Raw genomic sequence first — 20,074 nt, 5'->3', positions numbered from 1 at the left:
TAAGTTTTCACAGGAAAAAGCCATTTCTCAAGCCCCTTCCTAGCAAAAATGTGCATTGCTCTTCTTAAGAGCAATCCTGCGAACACTTAGCCAAAGAGTGAAGCATGCTCAGTCTGGACGCTTGATAGGAAGGGGCTTGAGAAATGGCTTTTTCCTGCAAAAACGTAGCCCAAGAGCAAGGCGCGCGTGCACACAGAGAGGGTTCTGAGTGCCCCCCCCTCTGGCACGCATGCCGTTGGTTCGCCACCACTGCCCTATACCATTCCAGACAAGTGGCTGTTCAGTCTCTTCTTAAAAGCCTCCAGTGATGCGAGGGTACTCACAACTTCTGAAGGCAGGCTTAACCAGGTGATAGAACTTGCTGACAATGCATTTGATCTCACTGCACTTGTCACACCTCGACTTAGTGCATAGGAACCAATTGCTGTGAAGTTGTTTTCAACTCCTAGTGACCACAAAGATAGATTTTCTTCGTGACCATCTAGCCCTAATCTGATCTTTCAGGTTTTCCAATGAAGCAATCATTGTTACCACTTTGCTGCTTGTCTTCTTTCCTTTCCTTCTACCTTTCCCAGCATTAGAGGCTTTTCCGGAGAGCTAGGTCATCATATAATGTATCCCAAGAGCTATAATTTGAGCTTCATTATTTTTGCCTTGAGAATCACTTTCTTGGCTGGGCTACCTTCAGGTAGTTAAGAGGCTAAAATCTCATTCCTTTCAGTACTCTATTGCTGGAGACGATTCAGTAACAGAAGCTATCACAGACTTGGTTCGAGGGACCCTCTGCCCAGCTCTCAAGGCTATATTTGAACACGGACTGAAGAGGCCATCTTTGTTAGGTGGTGCTTGTCACCCCTGGCTCTTCATTGAAGAGGTAAAGAAAGCATTCACTATTTGCAGGATCTTTAAAAATAAAAGGGACGCGGTGGCTCAGTGGGTTAGGACGCTGAGCTTGTCGATCAGAAGGTCGGCAGTTTGGCGGGTCGAATCCCGAGTGCCGCGTAACAGAGTGAGCGCCTGTTACTCGTCCCAGCTTCTGCCCACCTAGCAGTTCGAAAGCACGTAAAAAATGCAAGTAGAAAAATAGGGACCACTCCGGTGGGAAGGTAACAGCGTTCCGTGCGCCTTTGGCGTCTAGTCATGCCGGCCACATGACCACGGAGACGTCCTCGGACAAACGCTGGCTCTTTGGCTATGAAACGGAGATGAGCACCGGCCCCTAGAGTCGGAAACGACTAGCACGCATGTGCGGGGGAACCTTTACCTTTACCTTTTACCTTTAAAAATACTGATAGTCCTTGTTTAGTGACCACCTCATACAGTGACCATTTGCAAGTGCAACATTGGGGAAAAATAACTGTGTGACCAATCCTCACCTTTACGACTGCAGGTTTGTAAAGAAAAGGAAAGTTGAAGTAAGATCATAAGCACAGTTGTCGTTTCACTTAGCAACCGCTTTGCTTAACAACCAAGTTCCCAATTGTGGTCACTAAGATAGTATTGTGTACTAGAGTATATCAACTCTGTATTTCTGGACTGCAAGGCATTTGAATAAACTTGGGGACTAGATGTAGCTAATTTTATGGGGTGGATATAGGTCTAAATTAATGGTCACCTGTAAGAGAAATAAAACCCAAGATTTAAAATAAAGTTAATATATGTGTGGGTGGTTCTCGTCTTTAGGCTGCTGGGCGTGAGGTGGAGCGAGACTTTGATTCTGTGTATTCTCGGCTTGTACTCTGCAAAACCTACAGGTAAAGTTTCTCCTCACTGAAATGTTCTATATTTACCAAGGTTTTTCTTGTAATATTTTCATAAGATTCTGGCCTAGTAAATGGTGGAACAGAATATTGCAGCATATATTCCTTAAACAGACAATTCTCTTAATTATTATTTTGGGGCAATCCAATCAAGTTTCAGGAAAACAGAAAATAGTATCTCCCCTACCATCACCATCTTTGTCTGTAACAGCCCCTGTGCTATCATCTGCCATAAGCCAAACTCAGAAGAAAAGAATACTGGTCTTTATATTATCCAGGAAGTAATTTTAGATGTATCACTAGGTAAAAATTTATTTCAGTAAACCACTACCATCTTGTCTTTTAAACCCAAACATGCCTAAGATTTTTTTTTGAAATTGCACTGTAAATGTTTGGCTGTTTTATCTTCTTGCATTTTGTTAATGCTATTTTAGGATGTTGGCCATTGCCTATAAATTGCCAGTGAATGGGACTATGTCCTTGATTTATGAAACCCGTTTTTAGATTGCAGAAAATCATCTTTATCTGGGAGCAGTCTTCAGCGTTGGACATCTAAATATGTTATTTTTGAAAGCACATAAAAATCATCATGGTTCCAGTTACAGATTATTTTGGAGGGTGGGGACCAGAATGGCTGTCCTTTTTAATCCTATATTTTATCTCCTACCCATATCAACATATGACAGCTTCTAAAAGTATCTGTATGATGGAAATTGCAAGGACTATTGAGACTCTATTTAAGAAGAAATACTATTAGTTTAAAGGTAGAAATGGCACTGGGCCTATTGCTTTGGCATAACTAATACATAAAGCAAATTACTTTACTGTTTTAGGTTAGATGAAGATGGAAAAGTGCTTACTCCAGAAGAACTTCTTTATCGAGTGAGTGTACAGTTTGATCCCTAAAATAGACATGGAGAAACTCCTAAATAGGCTGATGTGAGTGACCAAAATCTGTTATCCTACGAGACTGTGGAAAAGCCATTGGTACTGTCAGTGTCAGCAGATGGCATTTTAAGATTTAATCATCCCAGTTGCCTCCAGAGGCCCTAAATTGAGAATGTGAAGTTTTGGTATTTTCTGGTACCAAAGGGAGGAGGGTTATCCACGTATCTTCATTTTTTTTCTGGAAGGCAGTACAGTCTGTGAATATGTCACATGATGCCGCCCATGCTCAGATGGATGTAAAGCTTCGGTCTCTCATCTGTATTGGATTGAAGTGAGTCATACAATTTTGTTTCAAGCTTGCATTTATTAATAGTAAAGAACAACTTTGGATTTCATTTTATTGAAAAAGCCATGGAATAGCAGTTCAGGGTGTATTTGTCAGCTCATCAAGGTAGATCAGACTAGGAAACCAATGTCATGTGGATTAATGCCACTTTTATTATAAAGCTATATTAACATAGCCTTGCAGGTCTGAATGTGCTTCCTCCCTCCCTCCTTTGTGTGAACTATAGAGGGGTTTGCCTGAGATATTTTCCTCATGTCACACTCTTGTCCCAGATGCAGACTGCTCTTATCTGACCCATTACCTTGGTAGCAACTCCTCCTCCTCTTATCTTTCAAGGTAATTCCTTCTGCCCTCCACACTATTGTACCAGTTTATGTCTTTAAGCATGCCAAATGACTCAGGCTGCTTCTGTTGAATGCTAGTCTGTTTAGCTTGCCCCTCCATAAAGTGATAGAGGGGATGGGACAGCAGACTCACAATCTATCGTCAAGACATGGCTAGGTGAGGTTGGAGGGTTGCTTACATCTGAAATCTGTCTTGCTGGATTTTGTATGGCATACAATCATAACTTCAAGACAGAGGAGGAGGGCGGTATTGATGTGGCCAAAACTCTTAGCTAGATGCCCTATTCCTCATGGCCAGATTTGAAGTTCTTTATGAGCAGATGGGTCCAGTGACAGGCTGAGAGTTTTTGTGGTCTCTTCCCCCCAACCCCTTAACTCCTTCCTAGGCTCCTGAATCTGATAGCTGAGCTAGTGATGGATATTCCCAGGCTCTGTGTGCTAGAAGATTTCAATCTGCATATCTTGGAAATAGGGCCAGGGGAATCTAGGAGTCCATGGATACCATGTGCCAAAGCACCTTCTCAAGGGGAGGAGATATTGCCCTGTATCTGGGCTTCACCTCAAAAGCAATTAATATGTAACTTGACAGTGGAGGTGATTCACATCAATCTGTTTTCATGGTCAGGTATGTTACTCAGAATAAATTCTTTAGTTTAGAATTCATGAATTCTGGCTGTAGGTTGTAGTGGGTGGAGTGAATTAAAATAGATTTCATACATTACTTATTTGCATGGCTGATCTAAAAAATCTGGCATTCAGTTCTAATCATTTCAGGATTCTGTTATTGTAAGTTGCATAGAATTGCAAAAAAATAAACTAATGAACAAGATTTCTTTCTTCTTTTTTCACCTGTTATCCTGGATTGCCTAATATGATGGAAGTTGTAACTTGATTTATAACTTGATTTTTAGTGAGCAGGTGCTACACCTGTGGCTTGAGGTACTTTGCTCAAGTCTGCAGTCAGTGGAGAAATGGTTCCATCCCTGGTCATTTCTGCGCAGTCCTGGCTGGGTACAGATCAAGTGTGAGCTCAGGTAAGTGGCTTTTTTTTCTGCTTTCCATATTACTGTACTGCCAGATTGTTTTCTGGAAACTGCTCTCTTATCTAAATAAATTCATACCAATTTGATGCAATGAAGTTAAGTATATTGTTTAAATATCTCACACTCTGATGTCCTTGAGATTCTCTTGTGCTGCCCTTCTCTGTAGAGATTCACAACTCTTTATGAGCAGATGGGAGTGGAATCCTGGTTAGGAGAGCCCTTGCACAACTCCATGTTGTGCACCAGTTGTGCCTTTCTTGAATCAGAAGTTCCTACACACAAGTCACTCAAGCCCTGATCCTCACTCAGTTGGACTGCTGCAATGTGCTGTATATGGGGCTACCCTTGAAAACTATCCAGAAGCTTCAGCAGGTGTGGAATGCAGCTGCGTGGGCAGTTCTTGGGGCCTCTAGGATGGTCCATGTTACATTGTTGTTCCGCAAGCTGCATTGGTTGCCAATTTGCTTCCTGGTTCAAGTCAAAGTGTTGGTCATTATCTATAATGCCCTTCTTATAGTATGGGTCCAGGTTATCTAAGGGACTGGCTCATCCCAACGGGATTAGTTTGCCCCACCTGCACCAACAGAGGCAGCATGCTGCGGACCCCATCAGTCAAGGAAGTTTGGTTGGGAGGGTCCAAGAGAAGAGTTTTTACTGCTGTGGTGCCCGCCTTCTGAAATATCCTGCCCGTCCCCTCTCCCCGTAAGTTCTGACCCACCCTTCTGACCTTCTGAAAGGGCTTGAAGACTTGGCTCTGCCAGCTGGCCTGGGGTCCCAATGGGGGAATGGTATTTTTGAAGTGGTTAATGGATTAGTCAGACCCCATACCTCCCCATTTGCACTTTGCTCCCTTCCCTTCCATTGTAATTAATTGAATTTTATCTAAATTCAGTTAATTTAGATAAAGTTAAAAGGGAACTGCTGAGCATTTGCCATGAATGGCAGAGTTTGATTGATAGGTAATTTGATTAGAGGCTCAAGGCTGCATGTTGACTACCTCCAATATAGATATAGGAAATCTGACAAGAAGCTCATTGTAAGTAAAAATGCTGCACATGTACAGTCAAATTAGAATAAAATACATTCACTTTCAGTGTGCTGGGTGTTCCAGTTTACCTTTTCCTTTGTTCTTTTCACAATTAAAACCATTTATATGAATATCTCCAAAGCAACAGTTTATTGTGAACTGGGCTTTTTTGTTCAATCTTGAGCCATGGTAGTGCAGTGGTTAGAAAGCAATAGTGCAGGCTAACTCTCCCCACTGCCAGGAGTTTGATCCTGACTGGCTCAAGTTTGACCCATCCTTCCATACTCCCAAGGTCAGTAAAATGTGGACCCAAATTTTTGGTGGCAATATGCTGATTCTGTAAACCACTTAGAGAGGGCTATAAAGGACCATGAAGTGGCATATAAGTCTGAATCCTACTGTGATCTGATTGGCTCATTGCCAAAACAAGATGACACCTGATTGGCTCTCTAAAAACTCATGCTCATTGGCTGCAATCAGATAAAGGAAAGCTACCTGATATCAACCTAAGCAAGTTGTGCTTCCTTTTTCTGGTTACCTGGCTATAACTTTGCATAGAATACAGTACAGTTAATTGAACAAACTTTGTTGTATTACATTCTTGATTAAATTATCTTTCCATTGATATATAATTTTATGGTACTACTCCAAAGTAAGTGGTGTTATTAGCCATCAAACCTCAAAAATACATTTTTCCCAAAAGATTTCCACAATTTTGGCCACTACTGTACATGGCACCATCCATCGTCTCTTTGATGGGTGAAGTTGTCCTGTCCCCTTAGCAGAAAAACACCCCCAAAGCATGTTTCCATCTCCATGTTTAACGGTGGGGATGGTGTTCTTGGAGTCATAAACAGCATTTCTTCTCCTCCAAAAACAGCAAGTCGAGTTGATGCCAAAGAGCTTGATTTTGGTCTCATCATCTGACCACAACCCTGTCACCCAGTTCTCCTCTGAATCATTCAGATGTTCACTGGCAAACTTCAGACGGGTCTGTACATGTGCTTTCTTGAGTAGGGGAACCTTGCTGGTGCTGTAGGATTTCAGTCCTTCACGGTATAGTGTGTTACCAATTGTTTTCTTGGTGACTGTGGTCCCAGCTGCCTTGAGACCATTGACAAAATCCTCCCATGTAGTTCTGGGCTGATTCCTCACCGTTCTCATGATCATTGAAACTCCACAAGGTGAGATCTTGCATGGAGCCTCAGACCGAGGGAGATTGAGAGTTATTTTGTTTCTTCCATTTGCGAATAATCACACCAACTGTTGTCACCTCCTCACCAAGCTGCTTGGCAATACTCTTGTAGCCCATTCCAGCCTTGTGTAGGTTATAATCTTGTCCCTGGCATCCTTGGACAGCTCTTTGGTCTTGGCCATGGTGGAGAGTTTTGAATCTGATTTGATTGATTGCTTCTGTGGACAGGTGTATTTTATACAGGTAACAAGCAGAGATTAGGAGCATTCCCTTTCAGAGAGTGCTCCTCATCTCAGCTCATTACCTGTATAAAGCATACCTGGAAGCCAGAATCTTGCTGATTGATAAGGGATCAAATACTTATTTCACTCATTAAAATGCAAATCAATTTATAACTTTTTAAAAATGCGTTTTTCTGGATTTTTTTGTTATTTTGTGTCTCACTGTTAAAATTAACCTACCGTTAAAATTATAGACTGATCATTTCTTTGTCAGTGGGCAAACGTACAAAATCAGCAGGGGATCAAATATTCTTTTCCCTCTATAAACCCCAACCTCAAATAGGTCTGCTACAAATTCAGACTGTAGCAATGTTACCTAATTTCATTGTCTATATTATATATAGTTTAATCTTAAATCCTAATTACTGGGTATATTCTATCACAGGGTTCTCAGTAAATTTGCATTCAGCCTTTCTCAGGACTGGGAACTCCCAACAAAAAGAGAGGTGAGTATGTTACCCTGAAACTACCTGGATTTTTTTTTAGCACAGATCAGAAATTTCTTACTATCCTTGGCCTTGAATAGGAGTGGGAGGTGCATGTGACCGTATCTTCCTGTCCTAGCCCTCAAAGCCTTTCTTTCTTAGGGACCAACTGTCTGAAGGCCCCAAATGATACATTAACAAGAATCACTAAGGTTGTACACTGTTTATAAACTCTCTGCTTGCTTTCTATAGGAGAAGGAGAAGAAACCACTGAAGGAAGGTGTTCAGGACATGCTTGTGAAACATCATCTCTTCAGCTGGGACATAGATGGGTGATTCCTTTATGAGCTCCTGTTTGGACTTCCTGAATGGCAAATGAATGTGACATATATCCTCTCTTCTCCCAGGCAGTTTTCTGGCCCTTTGTGTGTTACATATCTTTCTGTAACCTGCCTCCCTCCAGTAAACGTCTACTAATTACTATTAACATTAGGCAGCCATTTGCAATAGAAGAGGATCGAAGACCCTGTTGTTCACGCATAGTGCGAACTATAATCCAAGTAGCCTACCTAATGGTGAGCAGTGTTGGCCTTCTAAAGGGCCACAGATTTCCCATTCGATAGCAAACAGGAGCAGCATTTCAAGTGACCCAGGTTGTTCAGTAGTGTTACTTTTCTTCATAACTTATGGCTACAAAGAAATGTGACTTTATATCACTTGGGCCCCCGTACTTGTTAAAAACAAACACTTTTACTGACTCATAAATGTATTAGAAAATGAAGGATTCCCCCAAGGTAATCATCTAGCAGTTACATTTCTTCTGACCAGGAGAGCAGAGCGATGGTGGAAAAGTTCTGTTGAAATTTGCCTCCTTCATGGAAGAGGCTTTATTTTGCAATGCAAAAAATGCAAGCTTGCTTTACTAAGAACTTGATAGTGTGGAAATGGTTTTTCTTTTCTTGGTGCTAATATGCACAAATGGCTTTGGTACTGCCATAAAGTGCCTAAAAAGACTGTCCGGTGATTGAGGCTGCCATGGGTATTATAAAAAATAATTGCAATAGCAGTCTGTCCTTTTCATTCTGTTTAGCTGTGATCCAAGCCTAATTATTTTACCTAGATCATTTTTTAAATTATTACGAGAGAGCTATATTATATTCAGAAATTTATGTATATTTTGACATATCTCTAGAATGGGAAATGGATTCAGGCTTGAGCTGGCTCAGGGGATAACTTCAGCTTCTATCTGTGGGTGTGAGCAGAGTGCAGGGCAGAAGCACACTCTTTGCTTCATGGTATCTGTATTAGTCCAAATAAAAGAAATGAAGAGCACTATTGGAGAGCACAATCAAACCATTAAAGGAAGATTAATCAAAATTGTATCATTTTTGGCTTATAAATTGATGGTTTATCTTGTAACTGCCTATGACAGGCTAAATAGGAGTGAAATTTTATATATACTAGCCTGTTGTTCTTGTTCTTCATATGAACTACAGAGTATTAAGTCTTACTGAGTGGGTCTGACACTTTTGTACTTATATCTCTATAGACACTGTATACCACGTATGGGATGAATTATGTGTCTAGATGCAGTGTTTCTAATTCCATAAACAGTACTCTTACAATCAGTTTTTTCCACCCTTTCTCTTCCTACTTATGGGAACAGAGGCAAATTCTATTCAAAAGTAAGATAAAACACAGGTACAGCTAATGCTAGTAGTAGAGAAAAACTTCCCACCTAAATTTTGTGTCAATAGCAATACTGTGAAGTAGTTCCATGTTATTCATGTGCTGAATGCCTTTGTCTGTATTTTCACCATGGCAAATACATGTTATTGATAATGCCATGACCAAAGATAAGATGTACAAAAATGCTAGAACACAATTTTTTTAATAAAATGGATTTTTCAGATATCTGTAAATGAAAAAATAAATTTGATTTATCCATTCTTTACCCTTCCCCAATTTCTCATTACATATCCTTTTCCAGTTGCATGTTCATTCTATGTCAATCCAAAAGCCCTGCTTAAGACTCCTTACGTTGCTAATTATTTTTGTTGATGGATACAGGAAGAAAATGTGCATGCTGATCAAATACATGTTATTCAAATATGATTTTCAGCAGAAAAATGTGTATATTTAGACTAGAGGCAAATTCTTAGTTGCTGTATGAAGTAAAAGGAGAATTTAGAGAGGATAAATGACAGATACTATCTTATACATTGGAGAAAAATGGATGTACACCCCAATTCCCACTTCCATGACAAGTAATATCTCAAAAGCCTTTTTAAGTTCATTAATAGTGTTCTGTCAAAGCTTTTCATTTTATTTTTGTATTTGCTTATGGTGAATAGCTTCTTCTTTCAGAGACAGGCAGTTGTCATAGCACCCTTTGAGATAAAGTCCTCTTGTTTGATAGCTTGTTTACTGTTCTCAGAATGAGGGGAAAATGCAAAAATGCTCACACTGATCTCCCTCCCACTGATATGGCCCTAATGTAGGTTATACAAGTTGTATTATCCAAACTATCCAAAACTAGCTATCTTTGCAAACTAGCCACTAATCTATATGATTGGTTGCATGTCCTGTAGAATATAAAGGATGAATACATTCAGCAATTCTAACAATCTGATTCCTGCAGATTTTTACAGAAATCAGCTTCACTTGCAGTTAGCTACTCTAGGACTCTGGCTAGTCACATAACCGCAACTTTTCAAGATGAGGCTGTTCATCATGAACGGGTATTAGGATGATATAGACTCTATAAACTGTTAGAGAATCGGAAGTAAAGGAGTTTTTGGAATTCTGTGAAACTAGAGAAGTCTTTTAGTGGGGAAGAAACTCATGCCAACAGATCCATGAGTTACACATTCTTCTCTATGGAAAGGGAGATTGACTAATAATATTTAATGGCATATGCAAAAAGGTTAAACTGGTAGTTCAAGGGCAAGGTATGTGTTCCAACTCCCAGCCTAAAATGATTGCTTTGTAACAGTTTTACAAAAAGGAGAAGCTAAAGGAAAGCATCACCTAATAATGATTAATTTCATTAGCTTTCTAGAACAGTTTTGTAGAGATATGTACAAGTTTACTAGGTAAAAAATAAAGACAAGTTTCAAGAGGAAAGACTAGGATTTACAACCACATTTCACAGTAGCAGGGGTTATGGCTACGTAAGTTTCCTCTGTGTAATAGCACGTGCATGTGTTCCTCGAGGTTCTTATGAATTGAATTATGTAAACTGTTAAAATAAGCCCTAGTTTTGGGCGAGGCACAAACCTAAAAATCAAGCTAGGGCAAGGATGGGGGTATGGAGCTGCCTACGCGCCCTGCACCCTCTTACCTTGTAGCCAGGCCTCTCCACGCCAGCCCACTTCTTCCGTGGCGTCCCCAGGCCTACATTTTGCAGTCAGAGACCTTTCCTTTGCAGCTGAGAACCCAGCCATGGATTCAACCCATAGCTCAGGTTCTTGGCTATAGTGGCCTTCCAGAAAGGCCTTTGACTGCGAAATGCAGGCCGGAGCTTCATTCTCAACTGCAGAATGAAGCTGCTCCATTGGCCGCAGAGGTGGGCTGGCTGGGCTGTGCTATTGGTACCGGAGGTGAGTGGAAAAGATACACACATACATACACCTGCTTCTTTTGGAGGAAAAAAATAAAAAAGACCGGGTCTTATTTTCGGGGAAACACGGTAAGTCTGTGAATAGTAGGAAGAGCAGGGCTTACAGCTCAAAGTGCTGATGTTTAAGACTGCCAACCAGTCAGTTCAGAACTCCATTTCCTCAAAACAGCACTATATTCCATAGCTGGAACCATTGGAATAATTTTTAAAGGAATTACAGGAAGCTGAAAATACTGTACTTTGTACAACTGTCTTGATTCATTGCAAATCTTAGCTCGTAAGATACTAGAACCAGAATAATTGGCCCTCTGTTTATTTTACACTGGGGCAATCCAGAACTCTTAAGTTATGATATAATATGGATTTAGCTTTCTTAATAGGCAGGAAGCACATACACTACAGCATTATCAAGAAAAAGGTTATTTTAACTAGACTGTAACCCTCCGAACTGACTGTAAACTTCAGTATGAATTCATCCTAATTCCCCACTTCCTTTCCCAGATGAGTCATATTCTAAGTGAAAATCTTTACAGTGTGGACAAATCAACTTTTTCCAATTTTTTTATGCTTTCCAATTAATCTCCAGCAAGGAGAACTGTGTTTGCCAATGATTTTTCTGGATCCTTTGCCTAGAACTGCTCCAGCTTCTGCAGGATGTTGAAGTATCTGCAGTCACCCATAGAACTCTGATGCAATTGCTAAATGTTTGAGGAAAGAGCCCCATTTTGACAAACCACTGGAAAAAGTGGCAGCTTTCCTGAGATTGAATTTTCATTCAGAAAACATCATGGGTACTTGCCCTTGGCTCTAGCTTTACAAAAACTGGTCAAAATTGGGAAGGGGGGGAGGAAAAAAGAAGGTTCATTAGATGCATTGTTTACTTAAATTCTTGCTCATCTCCTACACCCACCTGTACTCCCTTCAGTTTACTTGGTCAAAAAGTTATAAGCAAGAATCCCAGTGCAGCTGCAAATCATGTCCATCAAGGAAATCTGTGGAGAAGAGGCTAGGGGTTGCAGAACTGAGGGGTGTAAGGCTCATCACTGGCCCTCCTGACAGCTCCAACCAATCCATGCTGTCCAAATTGGGTTCTGCCAAGTCCAAACCTGGTCCCCCAGCAGATTCAGGGGCAAAGTGCAATTCTGATGTGTCCATAGGTGATGATGGATGGTCCAGGATAGCTGAACTGCTTAGCATCTCACTGTAGAGATCAATTAGGGGCTCGGTTCCATCAGGGACTGCTGTCAACAAAGAGAGACCAGTGGTACTCTCTAAGAAGTCTTCCAGTCTGCCTGGTGGATTAACGGAGCTTGGGTGACTCACAGGCCCCTGCAGAGAAAGCTCTGAGGAATGATGATTGCTGGATGGAGACGGGCATTTTGGGGTAACAGTGGGATCTTTCTTTGCTAAGGGAGATTCTTTGAATTGAGCCGAAATCTCTGTTGGGAAAAAATGCAAGTAAATTACATGCACTCTAACACTAATGATATAGCCATTAACTCACCACTACTGCAGCACTTCAGGAATTACATACATCCTTACCACCTTCAGAAGATAATGGTGGTTTCATATCAGTGACAGGTGAAGCTTTCTCTCATGCATCCATTAGCCATTTCCTCATTCCACTCACTCACTCACTCACTCACCCTTTCATCCTGTTATGCTTCTTCAAGGCACCATCACTTACCTCAAATGTTCAGCTTTCCACCTTTTGGGGAAAACTTTAAGTTTCTGTTAATTGACTCTAATCATCAGGTATCTATTTCCCCCAGTTCCCACACACGAAGTAGCAACCAAACCTCAGAATGTAACCCAGTATGATCTCAACAGCTTCTGCAGACTCCATACACTGATTGTATTATGTTTGCACCTTACAACATTTCCTCCCTTTTTCTTCCATTAGCACCAGCATTATGTGGGAAGCCTAAATTTCATAAGAACTGGAGTACTTGCAGACTGCTTCATTCTGACCCAGCACACCTGTTCCTCCAGCAGCCTCATAGTAACGAGGAATGGAATACTAGGAGGGGGGCGGATGGCCCAAAGGGCCTCCAAGGGTATCTTCCACTGGTGGAATGGCCTTTCCTCTTTGATTTGATAAATAAAGCTGATAGGCACACTCTTTTAAACAATTGGGCTAAATGCAGTATAAGCCATCAGAATGATAGACCAGAAGATCCTCTCTTCATACCTCCATGTTCAATTAAAATATCAAACAAATCATCCATCTGCTGACTTGAGCAGCCATTCTCCTAAAAAAGAAAGGGAATAGGTTTGTATCACATTTAATAGTAATGCAGCAATTTATACATTATAATCATCACCCTGTGGCCAAATAATATAAAACATGATGTGCTAACCAAAAGTTTTACCCGTATCTTCCTTTCTGGTATGAAGAGTACATATGAAATATGGCAGAACGTAACCTTCAGTGGTGCAAAGTGGATCGAGTCAATAGATGAATTCCAAAAATTTTAAGATAATTTGCAAAAAGGATAGATCCATACCGAGTACTTTCCTAATTTGTCACAGCAAAGCAGTTACTCTCACCTCAGAGGACTTGGGTTGCTGCTTCACAGCCTCCTCATAGCCTGGTGGTTCTTTCATCACAACTGAGGTGGCAGGGAGAAGCAGTGGTGGCAAAGTGCCAAAGAAGGAAGGGCTCTGCTTCTGCTGCTCAAGGTCCACCTGGGGTGGAGAAGGAGGAGCTGGAGAGCTTGGCTGTGAGAGAAGCTGTGAAGGAAGAACAAGTAACAGGCGGCTGTAATTCTTTTGAGACCAACTCCAGAGCAAATTTTCAACAAAATGTTTGATGATGAACTCTGGCTGCTCTAGTTTATACTTTTTTCCTCTTCTGAGCAGGATGGCCCATTGTTATCACTTGTCCTCGATGCATTCTATGCATCATCCAATTCCTGATGGATTTCTTTTATCTCAGGAAGCTCTGTATTCTTTTATATATTAAAAATAATTTTCTCTTACCTAAATAAAGTTTATATAATAAATTTCCTATTAAAGGGCTAGATAGAATTTCTCTCTAAGAAAACTCTTAATAGGATTCTTATTTCCACACCATGAGACACCATAACAGTAACATCCGTTTGTTTTTAAAATATGCACAAGCCATCAGAAATATATAAGATTAAACCCATTCCTCAAGTAGATATTCCTAATGACACAATTGCATACACCCACCTTCAAGACAGCAGGCCTATTTTCTACATGCTTAATATGATGCCTATTCAAGAAAGTTAAATAAAGAAAAATGCAAGAATCAAAAGAATATTAGTGTATACCCATATTTGTATCTGAAAGCTAGAAACCCATAGGCCAAAGTGGGCAAACTGGAATGCCTTAAAATGTTCAGGTAGCCCTTGAATTACAACTGCATTTGGGACAGGAACTGCCATTGCTAAGCAATGCGATCTGCAATCATAAAGCATAACATCGCATGACAGCATAGCAACAGTAACCTACAGGCAGTCCTAGTTGTCCTAATTCCACATATGCAGGTCATTTAGCAGGAAGTGGAGGAAGTCACAGGAAAAAAAGTGCAGAGGTGCTGCAAAGGTGTGAGGGAGACCTTGGGTGGCCCACCATCAGCCATGTACAAGTTGGGGGAGGGGAGGAAAATTAAGAGGGATATTAAAAAGCAGCCTGAAAAATTAAGCCATGTTTTATGGGAGATTTCAACTAATCTCAGTTTCAATCTACACACTGACTGGAAATTTTATGTTCAAACCATGGCAGAGAGATAACAATCTTTGATTCAATAAATAACCGTAAACTGGAGTAACTGGTTTTGGAACTAATGGGGGGGGAGCAATACTAGACCTCTTAAGCAATGCTTATTTTTTTTAAAGAAATATATGTAATTGAAACAACAGGGAATAATTCAACATTCAAAGAAGCAATAACATAGCAATTCCAACACAGTCATAGTTGACTTCAAAAAGGAAACGCCTCAAAACTGAGAAAATGGGTGAAAAGGAAAATCAGGCATGGCTGAAAGGGCAAACACAAATACAAAATACAGATACTCCACTGAATATTCCACTAATCCAGATGGAATTTTTACCAGGAAAGTTAAGCTTTTTTTCCTAGAAAGGCATCACTTGGCTTAACAATGCTTAACAGAAACAACTAAATTTCATTTCAATATAAAACTACGCCTGTTTTCTGAGAACTGACCTATAGTCTCTATTCGATCCTGCTTTATTCATGTACCCAGCCACACACATACTCATTTGACTTTGGCTCTCCCTCCCACTCTCCACTGATTCTAGACAGGTTAATGTAAGCAACCACTCCCCCCACTAAAACAAAACAAGTTAAAAATGCAATAGAAACAATAAACAAGATGGAGCATCTAACCATCCATCATGTAAAATATATGCAGCAACGAAGTCCATTCAACCTAACCTAAGACGGGAAAATAGCAAGATCTTTAGCCTTCCTGAATGCCATTAGGATGGAAGCCACCTTGAGTTGAGGAGCAATCCTTTCCAGAAGCCACCTGGAGTTGAGGAGCAACCCTTTCCAGAGAACAGACATTGTGACATAGAAGATATGCTTCCTAGATTCCAACAGATGATATTACTTAATCAAGGGGACCAACAGTGTGCCCACTGTTGGCCCTTGCTGGCTGAACAGAAATCAGGGGCAATAAGACAGTTCTTCAAATAGGTAGCTTCATGCCATATAGGGCTTTATAGATGATAACCAACATCCTGAAGCATACTGGCAACTAGTGCAGTTTGTAAAGCAGGGGTGTTGTCTGGACATACTGATACAAGCCCATTACTGCCCATGCTGCTGCATTCTAGCCTGGGTGAACTTTTGAATGGCCTTCAGGGGAAGCCTCTAGAATGTATCACAGTAAGAGGTGGTTAGGCACGAGTGACTATCTGAAGGGCCCCTTGATCCGGAAAGGGGCACAACAGGGATCACCAGATAGAACTGCGCAAAGACCTTCTTGGTCACCTGACACGTGCTCTTCAAGCTGGAAGTGTGAATTCAAAAAGATCCTGATACACACTGCTTTTGAATGGGGAAGTGCAACTCCACCAAAAGCAAAGATAGAAGATCCTAAGATGTAAATGTCTATGGAGATTCTCAGTCATCAAGGTCATGGTTGTCCCAAAGGTGCTTTTTCAAAAGGCAACTGGACTTTTTTTCCCTTAAAGATGTTTTGCTTCCCATCAAAGAAGCTTCTTCAGTTCTGAACTGAAGAAAGCTTCTTGGATGAGAAGCAAAACGTCTTCAAGGAAAAACAAAGTCCAGTTGCCTTTTGAAAAAGCACCTTTTGGACACCCTAAGATGTAGGTGGTCCCAGCAGCTATTGCCACTCAGTCTTGGTAGGAATGAATCAGAGAGAGTTCCTCCCATCCAGCCTACAGGCATCAGGACTAGACCTAGTTGCCTCACTTGCAGAGGCTGGGATCAAACGGTGTAATTAAGTATCATTAGTGCACTTGACGATACAGGACCCCAAACTGCTTAGATGACCTCATCCAGTGTTTTTATGTAGATATTGAACAAGAGGCTCATCTTATGATATTGGGACCTGCTGAGAATACCTTTTTTGTCTCACTGGACTGGCCAGTTTTATCAGGAACTCTGGCATTCGGCGGTCCTTTGTGGAAGCCGTTCAGGAAGAACGGCTGCAAGTTGGGAGATGCAGAAAAAGATAAGATTGTTTGTGGCAGCTGTCCAGTGACCATTTGCAGACCTGACTTCTGATGCTATATGAGAGATAAGAAAAAGAATTCAAGATCAGATTCTGATTGGTCCATTGATTTTAAAAAGGAGGAATACCCTTCAGTATGCAAATCAAGCCACGGTTAAGAGTATAGGTGGTTAGCTACCTTCTGGATGGACTCCTTTGGTGGAAGTTCAGGAGATGATGGAGAGTTCTTTATAAGTGGCTTGCTGGGTGCTATTGTAGATGGAGATGACATTCTCTGGAAAAAAATACAGGTTTTAATGCTTGAGAGTTAGGCTGAAAGCCAAATTTCACAGTCACCTGTTATAGATGTCTGGGCAAAAGTTAAAGTAGTAGTGCAGGAGGGGATTTACTGAACAGGGAGAACAAAAAATGGGCTTGCAAAACTAATGAGTTATCTAGAAAGTGTACAAAAAAGGAGCAGATCTAGTTTAACACAAGTGGACAATTTATGGTTGCTATCACAACAGTATGATTTCATTCTGATAAACTGCTTTCAGCAAGAAACATATGAAGTTTTGTTCAAAATGTTTTGTGTGTCAAACTAAATTATTAAACCAATCCCTGTTGTTCTAACATTATATTAGTTTCTTCAACCACTTTTGTGTGCCTCTGTGTGTATGTGCATTTATGTGTGTGAGAGAGAGGGAGGGAGAGAATGCACAAGAGTTTGTGCATTTACTTACTTTCAATGGCAATGAACTGCTTCCCACTTTCTCCTGAGGTGAGGGGTTCTGCCTTTCAGCATTCTGATTGGTCACAGTGAGGACTATGTGAGTGCCTGTGGAATCTGTGATGAAGGTAGGGGGGGAAGCTCCCTTGATGAAATCACTGAAACCTCCAGCTTGTTGTCCAAGGAAAAAACATGAGGTCTGACATGGTGGCTCAGTTTCAGCAGCTAGCACCTCCTGCTTCACCATCACTGCTTTCTTTGGCACTAAATTTGTATCTGATGTCTCCATTTGGCTGGTGGTCTGTGTGGGTCTTAGTTGGTCAATTTGGCAGTTCAGCTGCTCCACAGATTGGCAACTCACAAAGCCTTTTTCATTCTTGACAGAGGGGCCAAAAATAGAGGGCTCACAGACTATAGCTCTGTCTTCTCCAACAACTGTAGCTGACAGTGGTTGTTGAGATCTCTTTTCTTTCTCCAGCTGCAGCTTTAGCATCTCCACCAACTGCTGTTTTTGTTTTAGCATCCGGGTGAGTTCCTCAATCTGCTTATCTTTCTCCTGCAGCATCTGGTCTTTATCCTGGACCTCCATGTCTTGGTTGCTGTTTATGCTGGACTCTACCCTTGACATTGCATTTGTGCTACAAGTGTTACCTTTGGAAGGCTCTTCTTTTACCAAAAATTGGACTGGCGATGCTTGTAGAGTAAGCTGAGTCAGGGGAGAAGTCACCATCTCCCCAAAGGTATCACCACTAGTTGAATTCTCATCTCCAGCACTTATCAGAGAACGTTCAGAGGGAGTGGGTGACACAGGAGGAGTTGAGCCTGTGCTCCCAAACTTCATGACCCCATTGCCCGTGACAGTGGCTACAACAACCTCTGCTGAAGTAAGGCCTGTATTGACAAGTGCAGGACCTGTACTCAGCCGAGCAGCTGGGAAAGTTACCACCACTTCAGTAGTCTTCGGGAGAATTGCTGTGTTAGCCTTCGGAGCAGCAATTACTCGGCTGGTTATACCATTCTGCTCTTGATAAGCCTTGAGCCGCTCAATTAAATCTGTCTTGGTACCCGAAACAGGCAATGCCCTTAGCTTCAACTCTTGCTTTAGCTCTGCCACCTATCAAAGAGTCAGAATTCTATCAGAAGTTGTTTTACCTAAGATACCCTTACTTACTAAGGCTACATCAAGTCACAGTTGGAAGTAAACCTGAGGGGTCCATCCTTTCAATTCTAATATATTTTTTAAAGAAAGGATGCCACATATTATAAGGCATAAAACAAAGAGCACAAAAGTTCCATTTTCAAAGGACAATTCTATCACCACCAATAAATAAAATGTATGGCTAGCATCAAACTCATCAGTTTCAATGATAGTATCACCATCAACTAACAATGCAATAAATAACTTATACCACATTTTTATTAACAAATTTTAAAGGCTAAGGCGACGTACTGTTTAAATGAAATAAAGTAAAGAATCTGTATTATAATTCATAATATTGAATGAACAACTAGACAAGTAATTACAATACATTCTATATTTAGGTAAAAGAAAGCTGATGTAAACATGCAGGAACTATATTATCTTAAATTTGATCCAAAATTACCAGAACTAGTAGTAATGCTATGCAAGTAATTACAGCCTAAATGATGCTTCTGTTATTGCAGTAGTAATGATAACCCATCCAACAATAATACAAATACAAGATGATTCCTAGATGTATAAGGTGGAGTGCCTCAAGCTTAAGAAGATTAGGCATTATATACTTACAATATTTATCTATTTTCTAATATTTTATCCTTGTTTTATAGCTGCTATATTAGCCACCACACCAGAAGATGGAATCTGAAATACATTCTCTTACATTTTAAATATTTGCTGTGCTGCATATTCACAATAATGTTTATTTTACTTTCATTGTATGTCTAATATTTCTTCTCAAAGCAGCTAACAAATGCTTGGTTACCTTCATGTCATCAAGGTTAGTAGGGAGAGCCCCAGGTTTGCCTACTGGAGAATTGCTATTTTGTCGCAAGAGCCCGCTAGAACTAGAAGAAAGAGAAGAGCCGTTTCTGGCAGCAGTGGAAAGATTACGCAAGGCTGGGGTGCTGTTGCCATTCTGTTCTCCTAAAGGCCTGAAGGGGAAAGAAAAGGTGAATTGAATAGCCAGCTGCAAGAAACTAGCAACAGAACCTTTGTCTTCAGTCTTTGCTTCTGCACTTCCCAGAGGAAGCTGAACATTCACTGCTGAGAAAACTTCTTAATCTAGTCTGACAATGCTTATAAAATGCATGGCAAGGTGCCAAGCACTTAGATAAAGCACAATGCAAATCATCGCTGCTGGTTTAGCATTTGCTTTCAGCTATACTTTGTGATAAATCATGAAAACTTCAGATATTTTCTTCAGTACTTATGTTTTGAATGCAGTAGAAACAGAGAAATATGAAGTAAAACAAAAAGATCATTATAAGGACTTCCATCATGCTTTTCAGCAGGACTAAATGAGGAAAAGCAGCCATCTGGGAAATTCCTATTAACCATTATCTTTTTAGTTTCATTCTGTATTGATTATTTATTGATTACATTTTGATCCTACCACTATTAAGTTAGTCAAAGAGGCAAACATGCATAATACTCCTTCCTCTTCCTATTGTCCCCACAACAAGAACCCTGTGAGGTGGACTATGTGTGACTGGCCCAAAGTCACCCAGCCAACTCTCATGCCTAAGGCAGGACTAGAACTCAGG

At 40.7% G+C, this 20,074-nt stretch overlaps 2 protein-coding genes across 6 annotated transcripts in view; one reads left to right on the top strand and one right to left on the bottom strand.

The window, feature by feature from the left end:
• SGSM3 (small G protein signaling modulator 3) overlaps positions 1–9,258 on the top strand; it is a 33,206-nt gene extending 23,948 nt beyond the window's left edge. The window contains exons 15-21 of one of the 2 annotated variants that reach the window (XM_083365690.1): positions 722–874; positions 1,684–1,754; positions 2,594–2,642; positions 2,894–2,979; positions 4,250–4,372; positions 7,270–7,330; positions 7,562–9,258. In XM_083365690.1, coding sequence (XP_083221816.1) covers positions 722–874; positions 1,684–1,754; positions 2,594–2,642; positions 2,894–2,979; positions 4,250–4,372; positions 7,270–7,330; positions 7,562–7,645 — 627 coding nt within the window. In that variant the 3' untranslated portion in view covers positions 7,646–9,258. The remainder of the gene's footprint in view (positions 1–721; positions 875–1,683; positions 1,755–2,593; positions 2,643–2,893; positions 2,980–4,249; positions 4,373–7,269; positions 7,331–7,561) is intronic. The other variant, XM_083365689.1, reaches the window with a different exon arrangement.
• A 209-nt stretch (positions 9,259–9,467) lies between these two features.
• MRTFA (myocardin related transcription factor A) overlaps positions 9,468–20,074 on the bottom strand; it is a 69,522-nt gene continuing 58,915 nt past the window's right edge. For 3 of the 4 annotated variants that reach the window (XM_083365686.1, XM_083365685.1, XM_083365687.1), the window contains 7 exons: positions 19,294–19,462; positions 17,343–18,443; positions 16,799–16,894; positions 16,511–16,675; positions 13,482–13,664; positions 13,123–13,183; positions 9,468–12,370 (listed from right to left, as the gene is read on the bottom strand). In XM_083365686.1, coding sequence (XP_083221812.1) covers positions 11,874–12,370; positions 13,123–13,183; positions 13,482–13,664; positions 16,511–16,675; positions 16,799–16,894; positions 17,343–18,443; positions 19,294–19,462 — 2,272 coding nt within the window. In that variant the 3' untranslated portion in view covers positions 9,468–11,873. The remainder of the gene's footprint in view (positions 12,371–13,122; positions 13,184–13,481; positions 13,665–16,510; positions 16,676–16,798; positions 16,895–17,342; positions 18,444–19,293; positions 19,463–20,074) is intronic. The other variant, XM_083365688.1, reaches the window with a different exon arrangement.

This window comes from Vipera ursinii (assembly GCF_947247035.1).
Source record: "Vipera ursinii genome assembly, chromosome: 6".
NCBI lineage: Eukaryota > Metazoa > Chordata > Lepidosauria > Squamata > Viperidae > Vipera > Vipera ursinii.
The sequence above is the reverse complement of the archived record's forward strand: the minus strand, read 5'-3'. Positions and strand labels throughout refer to the sequence as shown.